This window comes from Protopterus annectens, chromosome 3.part0, assembly GCF_019279795.1.
Source record: "Protopterus annectens isolate FY-2018-M chromosome 3.part0, PAN1.0, whole genome shotgun sequence".
NCBI classification, from domain to species: Eukaryota; Metazoa; Chordata; order Ceratodontiformes; family Protopteridae; genus Protopterus; species Protopterus annectens.
In genome coordinates, this window is record NC_056731.1 from 10344890 (window position 1) to 10365202 (window position 20313).

General features: G+C 41.9%; 1 protein-coding gene across 1 annotated transcript in view; it reads right to left on the minus strand.

Annotated features, from left to right (window-relative positions):
- Positions 1-20313, minus strand: part of ABI1 (abl interactor 1) — a gene marked incomplete at its 3' end in the record, with an annotated part of 1176232 nt that overhangs the window by 100387 nt on the left and 1055532 nt on the right. Inside the window, 1 exon segment of the mRNA XM_044064550.1 lies at positions 3271-3357. Within this exon segment, the coding sequence (XP_043920485.1) occupies positions 3271-3357 (87 nt within the window).

Below are 20313 nucleotides of genomic sequence, written 5' to 3' on the forward strand. Positions count from 1 at the left end.
AAGTGCAAGATTGCACTCTGACCAAAAGCAGAATGCTGATGAGGTGGACTCTCTTCAATTGGCCATACCAGCCTATGTAGACCTGAGACTTGAGCCACACTCAGTAAGACTGCCCCACATTCTGTGAGCAGATGACTTGTGAGCTTGACCTTTGGGGTTAGGCTGCCTGGAAAAAAGTTGCAGCTGACCATCCAGCGAGAAGGTGTCACCAAAATTTCAGGATGCACCTGCCAGGATTGCTGACAAAGTATGTCTTCCTTACTAGGCCCTAGGCTGAGACAATATGGGGGTCGGCCCTTGGCTGAAGGCTCTGAGAGGGAAGAATGGCCAACAAACTTATCCTGGTGAAATGCACCAAAACATGCAAGGCTGTGAATAGGATCTACCCACCCGTAACCAAGTGAAAAGCTTTTAAACACTGTCATATCTACAAAATGGGATAGCAACTCTTCCCTCTTCTTGAATCAAGCAGCCAGGTTTAACCTATGTCACGTGCAGCAGTCAGCAATATCATGTTTTTACCAAGGAACTGCAGTACAGGTAAATACTACTGCAAGTCACAACAGATAGTTTTCTGGCTAGACACTCACTAAGATGCTTATGTATGTAAATGTAGATGCAAACTGATGGAAGAAGAAACAAGATGTAGTCTGCATGACCTACAAGAGAACAGGTTAGTTCTAGGGATAAGCCTACATCTGAAATATTAAATTACAGCATGGCTCTGCAATGCAAATGGACATCCCCAAATACATGATTTTGTTTAGTAATGACAAATTCCCACTTGCAGAAAAGCAATACCCAAAGTAGGACGCCATTAAGGAGGTTCCTGATAGAGCAAGGGGTTCTGGCTAGAACTGTATCAGTTTCCTGCTTTCATAAATATATTATCTTGCAGAAATAGAATAAATGAAACTATGGTGAACAGGAAAACTAGGAGGGGTAATAACAGTTTAAACTACTGGAAAAAATATTTTTGTGCTACAGAAAATCAAGGGGGGAAAAAAAAGCATCAGAACTTGAAGTCAAAGTCCAAAAGTATTAGGCTGACTATTATTCCTTTAATGTAGTAAAGAAAGAAGATAGACACCAGATATCCACAGACCAGAATGCAGAGAAGTCATAACTTCTGAATACTGATTTAAAACAATCTGTTTAGAATTCAGAGGTTGTTCATGGTCTTTCAAAAAGGCGCACCTCTGAACACCACCCTAGGGAAGAGAAAACTTGCCTGACTTCACAGACTGTTTTAGTCTCAAGCTGCAATTTAGTTTTGCTCTCTTTCTCAACTGTCAGAAACGTATATTAAGCTGCAATATAACATTAAGTTTATTTTTCTGTTTTGCTGTCTTTGAGCTGTCAAAAACACTATCACTTACCTCAGGCTAACCCAACTTAATAAAAACTAGAATGGGAGATTTCAGTTTTAAAATATGCTTGGAAAAGGTGAAATCTGGTAAACAGACACATAAGGGAAACAGAAGCAGTATCACATCATTTAACAGGTGTTTGTATGGATGCATTCAGAGATGCATTCTGTTGGAAAAGCAATGACTTTGAAAAAAATCACTGCAAATGCCCCATTATGGTCCACTCTACTACAAAACAGACACTTGCTGAAGGAAAGAACCATTCTTCCATAATCACATTGTCTATCTATATTAAATGAAATAGTTGATAAAATAGTGCAAGTCTGAGTAAACATTGCTGTAACAGTGGGAAAATACATTTCAAACTAAAATATACTTGACTATCATCTACATTGTTGGGACAGAACTCCCACTGGACTCGCTGCAGATTAAACTGCTTTGGAAACTGGAACAAATGAAGGCTTCAACAGCATTTCTACCCTAATTCAAGCAATGTTAACTGATTTGGAAAGTGTCTTTGGTGTGAATCCAAGCATTCTGCATTTCATAAGAAGGAGGGGATGACTAGACTGGAATTCTGGTCAAAAGAGGACTGAATTTTAAGTCCTTGTCCAATAGTAAGAAATACGGTGACAAACATCTGTGATGGTGATCATGATCAATATGCAGCCAGTTTATAATATATTCCGCTGTGGTGCAGTGGTAGCGTTGTTGCCTCACAGCAAGAGGTTCTCCCGTTCGATTCTCGGCTGGAGTGCGGGGAGTGCCTTCTGAGTCTGCATGTCCTCCCCGCGGTTGGGTGGGCATTCGAAAGACATGCGTAAATGGGCATGCCTTTGTTGAAGGTTGAACGTCGAGCTGGCACCTCGTAGTTCGTGAAAATCTACTGCCAATCATTAGCGGACCGGAGTTCCGCTGTGGCGACCCCTAACCGGGAAAAGCCAAAAGACAACAACAACAGTGCAATCAGTTGAATTGTGATCATATGAAATAACCAGAAACTAATTCATAGGACAGAGAAACAAATTCAGGGGCTCCCAGGTTTGTAGTAAAAGCAAGTAGCTTTTAAACGGTTGGAAAATGAGAGTACAAAGTGTCCACATGTGTACTACATACCACCAGCTAGTGTGTGGCAAGACATCGCCCACACCATAGCATAAGCATTGCTGATCATAAATTATTCCAAATCTAAAAGACTAGATGGTTCCTTCTGATGTCTATATATCCCACTAGCAATCTAAGGAAAAAAGATTAATGCCCTTTTAAGACTGGTGGACAAAAAGGTATTTCATTTCTCTGTTCAAAGTACATGTATGCCAAGTCTATCAAAGTCATTAGTTAAACTCATCATTTACAAGTGGCACTTTCATTAACTCAAGGAAATATGATATAGTCAGCAGTGCTTTAAATATTGCTGCATTTCATGAATTACTAGATTTAACACAAACAGTGTAATCACCTGAATGGGAGAATTTTTAATACAAAAATATCTACTTGTTTCATTTCACTCCATTCTCGACCCACATTATCTGTATCTAGAAATACACTCTGCTGCTAAAACTTCAAGAATACAAGATTTGCTTATGAACAATGAACTGTCAAAATGAAAGTTTACAATTACAGTAATGAAACAGAGAACACTGACAAGCAATGGCAATTCCTGAGAGGTAACACATTTACTGTGTAATGTACCAGGCATGTACAATGTCAATTAAAACAAAATAAAAAAAAAAAGGTGTTAACAAACAAGTCATGCATCTGCTAGTAAGTGAAGCAGCATAAAGCCATATCCAACAACATATCAATACCACAAACTCAAGTATCACAAAATAAAAAATGACAACACTGCACAGTCTTACATGCAACTTAGCAAAGCCTAGTATGTACAGCACAAACTTACTGTTTTCTTGCACCCTGGCCACGAAGCCTGTGAGAGGGATCTGTGGAGTCAGCTGAGGCATTGGGGGAGGGGGTGGAGCAACAGACACTGGAAGCAGCAAAAGTACACAAGTGAGGGAGTGGGGCAACAAAAGGTGAAAGAAACATAAGCAGCATGTCAAGTCACAAGAAGCACAGGAAAGCAAAAACATGTGAAATCTGAATACAATGTGTACACACACTTCACATTTAAAAAGTAAAACTGAGCGAGGTACTCACCATAACGGAGAATTGTTGATATTGTTTGTCTTTTATGTACACTAATCACCTTTGGATGTATCCACTTAACTGTCTATTATACTGGCTCACTATACAAGCAACAGCTCCTTTCCCTGCAGCCTGCAATTTTACCTGCAGCATGCCATCTTTTGGGTAGCCAGTAGGAGGCAACATCACAAAAGCAAAACACGAGCAAGTAAGCCATCTACAAAAAAATCCCAGTCATAACAGTTTACCTGTAACATTCTATATATAAAAGTTAAGAATGCAAGGGAAAAAAAGACTACAAGCTCTATTGATCTCCCCAATAGCTGCACCCTCTCCCCAATTTCAATTGCAAGTTTATCCCATCTTGCCACCCACAGTAATTTTAAAAATGCTGCAACATTCAACTGCAGTAGCAACAGCCAAGTTAAAGAGGAGTCTAAAATAGAACTAGCAGAAACATGGTATTAACTAAACCTGTCACAAAAGTGTGAAAAGGCAAGCACTACAACCAGAACAAAATATCTATGCGACTGTGCATTTTGCAGTTACTTAAATTACATCTGCATTACATAGTGCCATGGAATGTTTACCTATTCTAGTACATAAAACATGACTGTAACCTACTAACCCACTTCAATTTTTGTTAAATGCACATATTAAGTTGCATGATACAGTTCAAGGACTGGGTGTCTGACACTTAGACCAAGCAGAAGGAAGGAAAATATCATGGTCCCAGAAGAAGAAACGCCTGACTTGCTCCAAACAACAGCACTACAGTCTGAAGCAACCTGTCAGTTCATAAGCCAGTCAAGCAGCTGTTGCACTGAAAACACTGCAATCCATAACTCACAGCCAAAGGATTTCCAAACATTCGGAATTTAGTCAAAGCATCTGCTCAAAAAACACTTTGCTGTTGTAAGACATTCCAAGGACTTCAAAACCTTCAGAAGGAATTCCATGTTTCATTAAATGCTTTCATTTAAAAAAAATAAGGTTTTAGACAATAACCGCATAATGAAATTAATCTGAAGTACCACTTGTGATCTTTAAAAATGATCTGATCTACATAAATAATTAAAACGTGAAAATAAGGACTTCACATCTTATCCATCTCTATACACATATTAATTTCTTCTAATTAAGGTGCTTCATTTCAATTGTTTGCAAACTTACATTTTTATTCATCGTTATTAACCTATGCTGTATATTTATCAAATGAGATCACAGATACTGCAGTTAACCATATAAGCATACCCATGCAGGGAAGAACAGTGACTTGAATCTGACTTGCAGCTGAAACCACACACATCAGTCAACAAGGAGGCAACTCTCAAGTTTTGTGAAACAAATGAACTACATCCATGCTTCAATTTTTCTAGAGAGATTGTTCTTGTGAAGGACAAAGTGACATCAAGCCCTTCAAATCTAGCAACAGACTCCATGTCATCTTGTGAGATTCCCAGACAAGGTAACACAGAAAGTATCTCCTACATGCCCTGGTTCTGTCTCAGGGTCTCCTCAAAGTAAGCTCTGCCAGGTATATCTCACATGGGAGATGCCCATGGAACAACATCCTTACTCAGTGCCCAAAGCAAATCAACTAACTTAATCACAACTCAAAAGAGTAATGACTCCTGTAGGAGCCTGTAAGAGATCCTCCCAGACTTACAAGCTCCTTGCTCTAACAAAAGACAGTGAGTGCAGATACTCTGTGAATGAACACCATTTCTACCACATAATCTGCAATTTCATCCTTATAGTCCTTTACCAAAACACACGTGAAGAGGTGTGGATGGGGACTCAAACTGAAAGCTGACAGCTTTACTCTATGACTTGGTTTGTGTATCAAAAACCTCACTCCAGTACATCTGCAGTACTGTCATCACTACACCCATGTGCTCATTTGTATCCTGATTCCATCTTATGCCCTGTGAAAAAGATCCCAAGATAACAAGCCTACTTCAGACTGTTGCTCTCCTCCCACACAGTTGTAAACAGAGAAGCATTCTTTTCCAGGACTGGACTTAGACCGTAACTCTCAACCTCTTAGAGCAAAATATCTGGACAAAGCCATGAATAAAAGTGGGACAAAGACCCCAAAATAGGGACAATTTTTAAATATTGCTCTTACGAACTTAAAAAAATTGATAGAATAACAAGTTTTGCATTAGCATAAATTTTCAGAAGGGAATCAAGTCTGAAACTCAAACGCTATGTCATCATTTTCTAACTTTAATCTTTAAAGATTTGCCAATAATTTACTACAAAACCACAATTTTATGAAAAATGGACCAAAAATATGAGGTAAAAATCTGGACATTCTGCCAAAATATGTACAGTTGAGAGGTATGACTTATTAGACCATAAACTCTACTCTTTTGAAGGTGGCACAGCAGCAAACTAAGTTAGTGCATACTAAAGGCCACACTCGCTTGAGGCTGAGAAATCTGCTGTTGCTTGCTTGCAGCAGTGAAGCAACCCTCGAATCACCAAACCAGACATACTCTGACTTTGGCTGCACCTTAATTTCCTGTTCATAAAAACATGATCAGGAAGGGAGTAAAGACAACATTGGTGGAGCCCTACCTCCTGCCATGAATTTATCCTATTTATCAAGAATCTGGACAAAACCTTCACTTGTCAAATACATGGGCTGGATGGCATGCAGCAGCAGCCTAGAAACCTGTACTGCACTACTTCCTGCAAGACACTGCAGGGCATGCCCTCGTACCTTCTCCTGCTCCACAGAACTTGCACAGAGAGCTCTAACAGGTTCCCTCAACTCAGCTCTGACATCTATGCAGGAATCTAGTATTAATCCAATGTTCCACAGCCAGGATGGAATCTGCATCATTCATCCTGAATCAGAAGCACAACTACTGGAAAAAATCTTTGTTGTAACACCTGAATGTCACTATACTCACTAAACACAGACACTCTTCTACCAACTTCCATTACATGTTTGCTCAGAATGAAAACCTGAAGGAATTACAAGCAGCATTCTATAACTAGGCATTCACATTCAGGTTTATAGGTGGTTACTAGAGCCATAGCTGGCTAATTTAGCCCCCCCCCTCAACCTTAGCTGAGGAGAAAATAAAAGGTCTGTTCTCTAAGCCAGCACTCCTTGCTTCTCTTCTAAGGAACAGGAGGAGTTTTATTAAAACAACTGTTGCAAACTGTTTGCTACAGCTTTAAACCACAAACAAAGCACGGGAGCAAGGGCTTCACTCCTGACTGCAGAAGCAGGTATCGGAATTCATTTCCATAGCAGCACTCAAATGAAGGTACAGAAATGAATGCCTGTACTGCAATAGTGCCCCCAACACCTTGCGCCTGAAACAACTGCCCTCTTTTCCCCACCTTAGCTAGCTGAGCTTCTACTGGTTACTAAGCATGCAGTCCAGGAGACCTTTAAGGAGCCTACCCAAATTCATAATTGCCCCAAAGCACTGTCTAGTTAATTGACTAGGTCAAGGTCACAGAGTAGGCAAACAAAGCTGGAAAGATTCCTTCTCCAGGCCATCAATCAAGGAAACTCAATCCTCATCACTGACTCAGGTGAGGGCCAGTCACTAAGTGCAAAGATGGATTCACACAGTATTTTGAGATGTAGCTCCATGCACCAAGCACAATTTTCCATAACAGCACACAAGGAGCATGCTCCAGACCCGGAGATGGACTCACTTTCTCTCTCCAGGCCCACACAAAGGTCCACACTGTCCATTTTGGAGCTCTGTGTCCCTGTTCCCAGTAACAGACACACACACTTGGATATTTGAGTTTCACACACACACACACACACACACACACACACACACACACACACACACACACACACACACACACACACACACACCTGGGGAAAAAAAAACGGCGGACATTTACTAGCTGTGCCTCTTTCTGCCCAGACTCTGAGGTACTCGTGCTGCACCAGTCAGCTACCCTAAGGCTCTTACAAAGGGTACTCATTTATACTGTGTAAAATTAATACTAATACAAATGGCAGTGTGTGACCAAAGCAGCAAGGCTCTCAGGAGGGGCCACAGTGTCACTAAAATAAGCATAAGTACTCTCAAGATGTTAAAAGTATTTTCTAAAGGACTAATCTCAATGAAAGGTATTAAAATATTTAATGATAAATAATAAAAAAAGAAAATAGGAGAATGCTAAATACAATATACAGAGTTTCAACTACAGAAATATAAAAAAATAATATAGTTGGATAGTTTCTCACAGATACAGGAAACAATACTAAACTATTCTCACCAAATGTCCCTGACAAACTAAAGAATTACTGTTCCCTGACTACTTACTAAAGCAAGGCAAGGTGATGTGTGCTGAATGTCTTACTACAGCAAAAGCCAGACAATGTCACGCATTGCCTGTGTGAATGTTTGAGATATACATCCTGTCCGAAATCTTTCCTGTCAGATTCTAAATTACTACTGCAAGAGTTCCAAAGAAACCAGATGCTGGGTGGAGTATGACATCACCTCTGGTACAATACACACACAGAGCTTTGCTAAGATCTGTGGCAGCATATGACAGCTATAACACAGTTTCAAACTTTCCACCCTTCCAGGGTTCTCTAATAAAACATACACATTTGATCAGTTACAACAATACAACCTAATATACACGCATACATTCTTTTTTATAAGCAGGATCTACTGTTGATGCTTTTTTAACACAATTAACTTCACAAATATATCTTAACTCAAACATCTGTACAAATCAGTGTGATAGTCAAATAGCATAAAATGATTTACAAAACTCTAGCTAGCTATGCTGGCATATATACACATGTACTTGCCCTACTCTCCCTGGCACAGATGGCACTACTTCCTAACATCACACCCTGTACCCTTAAAACAAGCAATAGCTTATTAACAAGTCACAGCTCTAGTCCTCTATGCTAACTGCTGGACTTGTAAAGCTTTATACCCATACACTACATTCTCATTTCATCTACTTATAAAATATGTTTAAAACATTCTATGAGGTAGTATGCATTACATTACACTGATCATTTTTAAATTAACCTGAACTCTGCACTAAGTATGCCATGGACTATTTATATTAATTAAACAAGTTTTCAACTAATTTAAATGGCATTTTAACAAATGCAACTATCCAGTTCTTAAAACAGTGTTCTGCTCTTAAACTGCCCACATATCTCTTGTTTCCATGACATTGTTTGTTTCGGGTTTCTAACCTATTACTAGCGAAAGATCATGAAACTGGAAAACCTATGTAACTGTACATACCTAATATATTACAGTATACTGTACTTAAAATTGAACACCCGCTACCTGGAGTTATGACATTTGAATCCAAAGTGCCATGCAGCACATCTCTGCATTACAATTACGATATATGCAAGAATACATATAACGATATCATTGCTTACTACACTGTAGAGTCTTGTACTGCATTGTTGTACACTGTATTGTGTTTATATGTCCTTGTATATCTTTTGTATAATCATTGTTTATGGTATGTGTTTGACAAGTCTTTGTAAACCCATTGTACTGTCTCTTTGCATTCTGGCCTAGGTAGTAGCCTTAAAGTGTCTTGTACCAGTCCACTCACCTGGTTAACAAACTAAGTGACTAGAGAATATAAAGTATTTGACAGAGCTACTAAGACATCTGATTTCTCCTGTTTGGAAAATGTATTGCTGAGATGCAACTTTACCTGGAGACAACTTCAGGAGACACTTTCTCTGAAGCTCGGTCACAGATCCCAGAATCTCTACTTTCTTTTTTATTAATGCCCATCTTGGATACAGTATTTTTTAACACCTTTATTGATTTATGATTTGAAACATAAGCAAACATACATTTATATAAAAGAAAACAAATCATATTAACAAGTTTCCAGTTACAAACATTATTACATCACATTTATTATTTTATACAGCCATCATCAATCCAACAATACATAACTTGCTTAATTCCTGCATTCCCCTCACTACTCCAAAACATTATTCTACTTGTACTGCTCTCACAACTTCCATTTTCTATGTAATTTACACATACCCTTTTCTAAAGATTCCACTTCCAGTTCTTTTATCTCAGTTACAATACTCAATACTTCAAATAGAGTTGGTTTAGACTTCGGATTTCCATTTTCAATGAATTGCTTTTTGGCAACCACCAGAATTAAACTTAACAAGGCCTTACATGTCTAGGCAATTCAGATCCTATATCCCAGTTCATAACAAATCATTACTTTAGTTACACCCATTTGCTCACCAAATATTTCTGACAGAGTACTCAGTAGGGAATTCTTAAGTCTGCCAAATTACTGCACTCCTAAAATGTACAGTTTTGTACCTACCATAAATGTAGATGTTCGAGTGTATACACTGCTGCAGTCATTACACTTGGGTTATCCTGCCGTCAGGCGGTTCCCCAGTCGGCCTGAATTCCAAAGTCTTGGGCCGGCATCGGTTGCTGTCGCCTCCTCCCTGACGTCAGTGCGACAGGGGTATATAAGATGCAGCCGACGCCATTTTCTTCAGTTTTTCTTGCCCCAGATGTCAGGTGCCTCTATATAGGTAGGCAATTCCAACTGCTAATAAAACATACATAAGAAAAGCAAAAAACAACTTACAGCTACCAGCAAATACTCCCCATAGGTAGTAAGGGTAGAAGACTTGGGTACGTACCTGCCAGTAAGAGGGGAAGGAGGGAGGGTAACCTGGACTGCAGCAGTGTATACACTCAAACATCTACATTTATGGTAGGTACAAAACTGTACTATGTTCATCGTGGTACACTGCTGCAGTCATTACATTTGGGTAGAATCCCAAAGCTGAGGTAGGGAGGCTGGTTCTATGAGGCATTAGGGGTGGCTATAAGGCCCTGCAGCACTGCAGTGGCGAAGCCAGCTCTGGATTTAGAGTATAGGGGCAGACGGTAATGCTTGGTGAAGGTATGTACAGAACTCCAAGTTGCTGCTTCCAAAATATCTTTGGTAGGTACTCCCCTGAGGTAGGCAGTTGAAGTGGCTGCTGCCCTGGTGGAGTGAGATCTAATGCTGCAGAGTACAGGTTTTCCATGGTATGTCTAGCATAAACGTAGACAATGTCCTATCCATTTTGAAATGGTCTGTTTTAAAATGGCTTTTCCCTGTGCTCCTGCAGCATATGCTACCAATAATTGCTCAGATTTTCTGAAAGCTTTGGTTTTGTCCAAGTAGAAGCATAACTGCATGTGAATGTCCAAGGAATCCGGCCGACCGAAGGGCTGCCTGACGACAGGACAACCCCATTTGTTATGACTGCAGATGCATCCTTGAAGGACATCTGCATGTGAATGTCCAAAGAGTGCAGTAGTCTCTCCCCTTTATTCTGTGGTTTATGATAAAAAGTTGGCAGGTGAATAGTTTGGTTTAGAGCCACACTGGATACCATCTTTGGCATAAACGTAAGGTTAGTTCTTAAAGACACCCTGTCCTGGTGGAAAATGAGGAAAGGTTCCACTGCCATTAGTGCCTGTAATTCTGAAACTCTTCGTGCTGATGTTACTACCAGGAGCAGAGCAGATTTCCAAGAGATACATTTTAATTCTGCTGTGTTAGCTGGCTCAAAAGGAGGTAAAGTTAGTTTTTCCAAAACAAAGTTGAGGTCCCAAGTTGGAGTAGGGGCTCTACGGAGTGGTCTTATGCTTTTAGCCCCTCTGAGGTACTGTTTTAACAGAGGATTAAAGAAAATTGGTGGATCCATGTTGTAATGAGCAGAAATGGCAGAGGCGTGGATCTTGATGGATGAGAAGGAGAGAGGCCTTTGTCCAGCATCTCAGTTAAGTATTGTAGAAACTGAGGAATGTTTGGGACAAGAGGGTCAAGGCTGTGAGCTTGGTTCCAGGCACAGAATCTCTTCCATTTATCCAAGTAGGCTTTCCTGGTACTAGGCCTTCTGACCTCCAGAATGACATCCATAACAGCTTTGGAGAGAGGCATTGCTTGCTTGACTAAGGAATCTTCCATGCAGCTAGGTTTAAGGTCTTTAGCTGGCTCTGTAGTATTTGATTGTTGTGCTGAGTCAGCAGATGTGGGATTTGAGGCAAAAGCCAGGGTGGTTCTTGTGCTAAGCTCCTTAAAATTGGGTACCAGAGCTGGCGTGGCCAGTCTGGTGCAATCAAGATCATCTTTGGCTCTTCTTGCCTGGCTTTTATGAGTACTTTTGGCAGGAGAGGTAGTGGTGGGAAAGCGTATACTTGTGGGTTCTCCCAGCTGAATGAGAGGGCATCCACTTTCCATGCTTGTGGATGGTAAGTCCTTGTGCAGAATTTTTGTAGCTGGCAGTTTATTGGGGATGCAAACAGATCTATGTCCAGGCTCCACCATTTCTGTGTTATCATTCTGAATATTTGTGGATACAATTCCCATTCGTGGGGATACATGATGTTTCTGCTTAAGTCGTCTGCCAGTGTGTTTTTCTCTCCTGGCAGGAATTGTGCTTGCAGATAAACTTGAAGGTTTATAGCTGTGTTCCACAAGATCATGGCTTGTCTGCATAGGGGGTAGGAGTGAGTGCCCCCTTGCTTATTTATGTACCACATAACTGTGGTGTTGTCTGTCTTTAGTAGTAGTTGTCCTGGATGCAGCAGGTCCTTGAAAGCTATAAGGCATTATGTACAGCTGGCATCTCTTTTTGATTGATGTGAAGATACCTTTGTTCTGCGGGCCACGTGCCCTGAATACATTTGCCTGCCATGTGTGCTCCCCAGGCATAATCCGATGCATCTGTTGTCAGTGTTTGCCTGGCTGTGGGTTGTGTAAAAGGCTGTCCCTTGCTGAGGTGACAAGCTTGAGCCCACCACTGAAACTCCTGTTGAAGACAAGGGATTAGTGGTATAACTGTTTCCAAACTTTGATTCTTAAGGTACCATTGTAGTTCCCTCATATGCAGTTTGGCATATGGAATTAGTAGTATGCAGGATGCCATGTAACCCAAGGGCTGCAGAATTTTTCTTGCAGGGATCTGGATCTTTGTTACCATCAATTGAAAGTATTGAGTCAGTTGTCCTTGCATGTCTGGCATGAGATAAGCCATCTGGGCAGTTGTGTTCAAGCTGGCACCCAGGAATATAACCTCTTGTGAGGGCACTAGTTTTGATTTCTTTTCGTTTACTGTGTACCCCAGGCAACTTAATAACTTTTTTACAAATGCCAGATGCTTTAGAAGACTGTCCTTTATCTTTGCTTGAATCAGGCAGTCGTCCAGGTATGGATAAATTTGAATTCCTTTCTATCTGCAAAGTGCAATTACTGGTGACAGGCACTTTGTGAAGACCCTGGGCGCAGTAGATAAGCCAAAGGGCAGTGCAGAGAATTGGTAGTGCATTGAACCAGCTATGAATCTGAGGTATCTTCTGCAGTTTTGTTTGATAGGGGCATGCAGGTATGCCTCCTTGAGGTCCAAAGTCACAAGCCAAGCTTTCTTGCCCAGCATGGGAAGAAGCTGCTGTAATGTCAACATTTTGAATTTTGGAACATCCAGGTAAGTGTTTAGAGATGAAAGATCCAGAATGGGCCTCCAGGCTTTGTCCTTTCTGGGTACCAGAAAGAGTCTTGAGTAAAATCCTTGTCCTTGCTCCTGTGATGGTACCTTTTGAACAGCTCTCATATCCATGAGTACTGTAATTTGTTTTTGAGCCTCTGCCCTTTGACTTGGTGGCAGATTTGGCATTCCTTTTAACCTTGGCAGAGTGTGAAAGTGGAACCTGTAACCTTGAAATACAATGTTGAGAACCCATTTGTCCTTGGTGATCATTTGCCAATTGTGGTAGAAGAGTGCCAGTTTTCCTCCCAAGGGGGCTGCCAAGAGGGATTTGTTTAGCAGCTGTAGTGGGAAGTCATTAGAGCTGTTTTTTATATGGTTGGGGTCTGTCTTCCCCTTCTTTCTGGCCTGATGCAACCCATTGTCGAGGCCTATAAGGACCTTGTGTGTGACCTCTACCTCTTGGACGTCTGTATCTTCCCCTTTGAGGTCTGTCTGTAATTGGAAAGGACCAATTCTTAGTTGGCCAGTTTCTGCTAAATCTAGGAGGCTGAACCTATAAGAAATCCTTCACCGTTTGCAAAGATTTTGCCTTATCCTCCATTTTCTTTAATACCTCTTCTGCCTTAACTCCAAATAACACATCCTGCTGCAAAGGTGCATCCAATAAATTTGCTTAAACATGATCTGGTAACATATGTTCTTTTAACCAAGCACGTCTTCTAATGACAGAGCCTGTAACTGCTGCTCTGCAGGAGGCCACTAGAGAATCAAAACCACATTGCAAAGTATGCTTTCCCACTTGTTCAGCTGCATGCAATAAATCCTACATTTCTTTAACATTAGGAGGATCTGATTCTGGAAGCATTTTCTGTTTTAACTGAGACAGTAAAAATTGCTGATATTTTAGCATGTGAAACTGGCAATTTAAGGCTCTCATTGCTAAAGTTGCAGAGGTATATACTTTCTTTCCTCATCTGTCTAATGCTCTGGAATCTCTATCAGAGGGAACTGGATCCTTGGCTGATGAGGCCTTAACTCCTTTGGGTCCCTGAGAAATAGTTTCAGGGTCAGCTACAGAGCTTTCATACAGAAATTATGTGAGTCAGGGACTCTGTAGTATCTGTCAGGTTTAACAGGGGCTGGAGGTAAGGAATCAGGATTTAAGCTGGATTCAGTACACATCATCCACAATACCAACACTGGCGGAATAGCAAGGGGTCTGTGTTGAGGTAGTAAAAGGAAGTCTCTGAGCCTTTTCTTGGATTCTGAGTAATCCTGGCCTTCCCAGTGGAAATGCTCCCTCATGGTATGTAGGGTTTCCCCAAAGGAGTAGTCCTCAGGCGGTGAGGCTGATGGAATTGATTCTTCAGCATCAGAATCCTCATAAGGGGGTAAAGAGTATCCTAGGTCTGAGGATGAATCAGAAGAGATGGACACCTTATCGGATGAGTCATAGTCTGCATCCTGTCTAGGCTTTTTATCAGGAGGGGGATGGGACCCCCTGATAAGAGTGATTAGGTCTTCGGCCATTTTGAACATTTGTTTCTTAGGCATGGAGGCCTGTCCTGGAGAATGCTGTATTTGTTTCTTTGATTTTAAAGGAGGCTTAGACTTAGCTGAGGGTTTAATGCTTAACTGAGTAGGTCTGAAGACACCCTCTGAAGCTGTGGGTTGCTCAGCTACTCCAGATCCCTCTGAAAGGATAGTCTCTGTAGGCTGAATAACTTGTGCATCCGAAGGCCCAGCCATCTCCACGTGGGAGTCAGAGGCGGCCTGTGGTTCTACAGAAGCGGTTGGCAGAGGCTGCGAAGGCGCCTTGCTGAAAACTGGAGAACCGGCGACTGGCCTAGAAGAGGCTTCGTCGTCAGTTTTAGGCCTCGGATGCCTATCCTTGTCTTTGCGCTTTTTGTTTATTCTGGTCATCGGAAGTTCCGACGGCATGGTATAATTGAATTTTCTACCAAAATAATGTCGGGCAAAATCAAACAGACGTTTAATAGTGCACTTGTGAAACCTAGCACAAAACCGACAACCAGTGACATCGTGGTCTGGGCCTAGGCATGGGATACAATAGGAATGGAAATCCTTATGAGGTATTTGCTTACCACAAGAAATACAGTTATTAACTTTTACTGACTTCGGTCTGAGGCAAGAAAAAGTTTCCCCAATGGGGTACTTAGCTTTGTAGAAGACTTCGGTTCTAGATTCGGAATGAAAATCTCAGAGGAGACGGCCGACCGGCACTTGCAAACTACTTTTGCTTCAGGCACTACGCGGCAAGAAAGACTGAAGAAAATGGCGTTGGCTGCATCTTATATACCCGTGTCGCACTGATGTCAGGGAGGAGGCGACAGTAACAGACGCCGGACCAAGACTTTGGAACTTAGGCCAACTGGGGAACCCAAGTGTAATGACTGCAGCAGTGTAACACGATGAACATCATATATTCTCAACTACCTTTTTCTTCCCCGTCACACTGCTAACATTTGGCATCTACCTGAGGAAAACTTCTTTGGAGTCTGCTCAGGGTATAAAAATACCTATGCAAACACTTTCAAGAAAATATTCTACATCTTCTAGACCTTGTTGCATATTTGACAGCTGTACATATGTCCTTCCATTGTTTCCTTGTGAACTGCTTATTCAAATCTCTCTTCCCAAACTTCTGTAATCTCCTCTGAATGGTTCTTATTGTTATTGTGCAATACTTTATATACCCTACTAATTATCCCTTTTTAACAGCAGCTTCCATTCTAGATTCAACTATAAAAGTACAGTTGTGTACACTTACCATAAATGTAGATGTTCGAGTGTATTCACTGTTGCAGTCATTACATTTGGGTAATCTGCTGGCAGGTTGCCCTCAGTCGGCCTGAATTCCAAAGTCTTGGGTCCTGCGTCGGTTGCTGTCTCCTCTTCCATGACATCAGGTCATCAGGGGTATAAAACAAGCAGCCGACACCATTTTCTTTAGTTTTTCTTGCCCCAAATGTCAGGTGTCCCCAATAAAGTAGCAAAAATATATATGTATTAAAACTATATATACATGCATCAATATAAACTTTACCTTCATTTACAAGCAAATACACCACATAGGTTGTAGAAGATAGAGAAGGAAAGATAAACTCCAGAATGAAAGGGGGATGGCGGGTGGGTATGGACTGCAACAGTGAATACACTCGAACATCTACATTTATAGTAAGTGTACACAACTGTACTATGTTCTTTGTGTTTCACTGTTGCAGTCATTAGGTTCATAGGTTCATAGGTTAGTACTAGGCTATCAGCCCTAGGGCCTGTACAAGCCTAGCCATAACAATTCCCTGAATATTTCTTCCCACATTATTTACTTTCCTAGACCCCCGTCTAGCAGGGCGACTGACGTGATCCCTGGGGTGAATTTCCTTTCTCCCATCCAATCGTCAAGGTTCCTCTTGAAGAGGTCCAAAGAGGCACTCTGTTTGACATGTATGGGCAATCTATTCCAGAGTCTCTGGGTCAGGAACCTATCCCTCCAACATGTTTTGTTTATTGTTATGACAAGGTTTAGATCCCTGGAGCGTGTAGCTCTGAGGGATTGAGATTTCTTTAAGTGTAGCATGTCCAACAGCTCTGGGTTTGACATGGCCTTGTATGTTAAGCAGAGATCGCCTCTGAGTAGACGATATGCGACAGTGTATAGCTGGAGTTTTTTAAGGCGGTCAGCATAGGGCATCTGCTTTAGGCCTGTGATTCTTTTAGTGAGGTATTTCTGAGGCCTTTCCAGTTGTTGCAGATGTCTTGAGAGGTACATACCAAATGGGGCATTGTATTCTATAATGGGTCTAATGAGGGATGAGTACAGTGGGACAATGACCTCCTTTTTTCTGGATGAAAAGCACTTCGTGATGAGGTGTGCCACATAGAAGGATTTCCTGACTGTTGTGGCGATGTGGTTATCGAAGGTGAGACCACTGTCCACCTGTGTCCCTAAGTCTCTTATCACACTTTCTGTGTTTAGTGTACTGCCACCTATATGGTAATTCATGGATACATGTTTTTCCCAAAGGGATAACAATACATTTCTTGGCATTGAGCTTGAGCCCATGGCTCTGGCACCAAGCATCTGTTTCTGTAAGGCCCTTTTGTAGAGTATCCACATCATTTGGGGATTCAATAATGGCTCCCAGTTTGCAGTCATCTGCAAACTTTGTTAGCCAGAGTCCCTTAGTGTTGACCTGTACTTCAGAGAAGTAGATGCCAAACAAGAGCTGCCCCAGGACTGAACCCTGAGGTACTCCACTTGTCACTTGTCTGGAGCTGGATTTGGAGTCGGCTACTTTTACAGTGTGGGTTCTATCAGTAAGCCATTTAGCAACCCATTGGGTGACATAGGGATTAATGCCCAACTTAGTAAGTTTATCTATGATTCCAGAGTGGGGATGGTGTCAAAGGCCTTGGCAAGGTCTAGATAGGCTGTGTGGACCACCTTACCCTTGTCCATGGCTCTGGAGACTGATTCAAAGAAGTCAATCAGGTTCAGGAGACAAGATCGGCCCTTCACAAACCCAAACTGGGTGGGGTCCAGTGTTTGAAGGTTGCCAATGTCTTTGTTTATAAGTTCCATGATAATACGCTCCATGGCCTTGCAGATGAGGCTTGTCAGACTGATGGGACGGTAGTTTCCGGGATCCAAGGTGGATCCCCCCTTGTGGATTGGGATAACTATAGCTCTGCGCCACTCAGTGGGCACGAAACCTGAGGTGAGGCTATGATTAAACATGACACTTAGGTGAGGTGCCAGTTCAGTTGAAAAAACCTGTCAGTTAACACTTTTCCTCCTCTGCCTCTTCTTCCCCAGGTCCTCCTAAACGTCAGACATTTGGGTAGAATCCCAAAGCTATGGTTGGGAGGCTGGTTGGGAGGCTGGAGCTAAACAGCATTAGGTGTGGCTATAAGGCCCTGCAGAACTGCAGTGGTAAAGCCTGCCCTGGACTTGGAGTGGAGAGGCAAATGATAATGCTTTGTAAAGGTGTGGACAGAACTCCAAGTAGCAGCCTCTAGAATGTCTTTGGTTGGTACTCCACAGAGAAAGACTGCTGAAGTAGCTGCAGCTCTGGTGGAATGAGACCTAATGCCCTTGGGCACAGGTTTACCATGGTGTAAATAGCAGAAACGAATGCAGTGGCTTATCCACTTTGAAATAGTCTGCTTTGAAATTGCCTTTCCTTCTGATCCTGCAGCATATGTCACTAGTAATTGCTCAGTTTTTCTTAGAGCTTTAGTCCTGCTCAAGTAGAATCTTAGCTATCTGTGTACGTCCAAGGAATGCAGAATTCTCTCCCCCTTGTTCTGCAGATTTGGATAAAAGGTTGGCAGATGAATAGTTTGGTTAAGAGCCACACTGGAAACCACTTTAGGCATAAATGTTGGATTTGTCCTCAGAGATACCCTGTCTGGGTGAAATATGATAAAAGGCTCCACAGCCATGAGGGCCTGTAGCTCTGAGACTCTTCTTGCTGAAGTAAATGCTAGTAGCACAGCTGTTTTCCATGATAAGAACTTTATATCAGCAGTAGCAGCTGGTTCAAATGGAGGCAGGGTGAGCTTTTCCAACACATAAATGAGGTCCCCATGCAGGTATTGGTGATCTTCTAGGAGGCCTTAAATTTTTGTCTCCTCTCAGATACTGCTTTAGTAAAGGATGAGAAAAGATTGATGGCTCTGTATTGTAATGAGACGAAATGGCAGAGGCATGGATTTTAATTGATGAGAAAGATAGGCCTTTGTCAAGCATCTCAGTCAAGTATTGTAATATCTGAGGAATATTTGGTTCTGCTGTATCAGTTCCTTGTGCTTGATTCCAAGCACAAAATCTCTTCCATTTATCAGCATAAGATTTTCTAGTACTAGGCCTTCTGGCTTCCAAAATGACATACATCATAGCTTTACTGAGAGGTGTCGTCTGTATAACTACATGATCAGTCATGCTGCCAGGTTCAGTGTCTGGAGTTGATTGTGCAGGATCTGACTGTTTTGCTGGGACAGTAGTTGAGGTCTTTGAGGTAAGGTCCAAAATGTGTATTGAGACAAGTTTCTTAGGACTGGGTACCAGTATTGGCGGGGCCAGCCCAGGGCAATTAGTATCATCTTTGGTTTCTTTTGTCTGACGTTTAGGAGGACCTGGGGAAGAAGAGGCAGAGGAGGAAAAGTGTAAACTGACAGGTTTTTTCAACTGAAGGATAGGGCGTCCACTTTCCATGATAATTTTGAGAAGAGGCAAACAGATCTATGTCTGGCTCTCCCATTTCTTTGTTATCATGCTGAAGACTTGTGGATCTAGTTTCCACTCGTGAGGATCCATAAGGTTTCTGCTTAAATTGTCTGCTAGAGTATTTTGTTTTCCTGGCATGAATTGAGCTTGAAGATGTATTTGGTAAGTCAAAGCTGTGTCCCACAGTGCCATGGCTAATCTACAAAGGGGGTATGAGTGCGTACCCCCCCTGCTTGTTTATATACCACATGACCGTGGTGTTGTCTGTCTTTATCAGTAGTTGTCCTGGATGAAGGAAGTCCTTGAAGGCTGTCAGGACATTTTGAACAGCTAGCACCTTCTTCTGGTTGATATGTAGATGCATTTACTTTGGGGTACATATGCCCTGAATGCATGCTACCGCCATGTGGGCCCCCCAGGCATAATGTGATGCATCTGTTGTTAAGGTTTGGCTGGCAGGGGGTAGAGTGAAGGCCCGTCCCATGTGTTGGTGACATGCCTTTGCCCACCATAGAAACTCCTGTTGTAGGCAGGGAATGAGAGGAATCATTGTTTCCAGACTGTGACAATGTTGATTCCATATGCTTTTTAGGTACCACTGCAGTTTCCTCATATGCAGTCTTGCATATGGAATCAGTAGGATGCTAAATACCATGAAGCCCAAAGCCTGCAGAATTTGTCTTGCAGATAATTGGGTTTTTATTGCCATCAGTTTGAAGTAAGTAGTCAGTTGCCTTTGCTTGTCTGGTGTGAGGTAAGCCATCTGGGCAGTTGTATTTAAGCTTGCACCCAGGAATGTTATCTTTTGAGAGGGTACCAGTTGTGATTTCTTTTCGTTTATTGTGTACCCTAGGTATGTCAGAAGCCTTTCACAAACGCCAGGTGTCGAAGAGGAATGCCCTTGTTCTCTGCCTGAATGAGACAGTCGTCCAAGTAAGGATACATTTGTATACTTCTTTGTCTGCAAAATGCAATGACTGGTGCCAGGCACTTTGTAAAGACCCTGGGCGCAGTAGATAAGCCAAAGG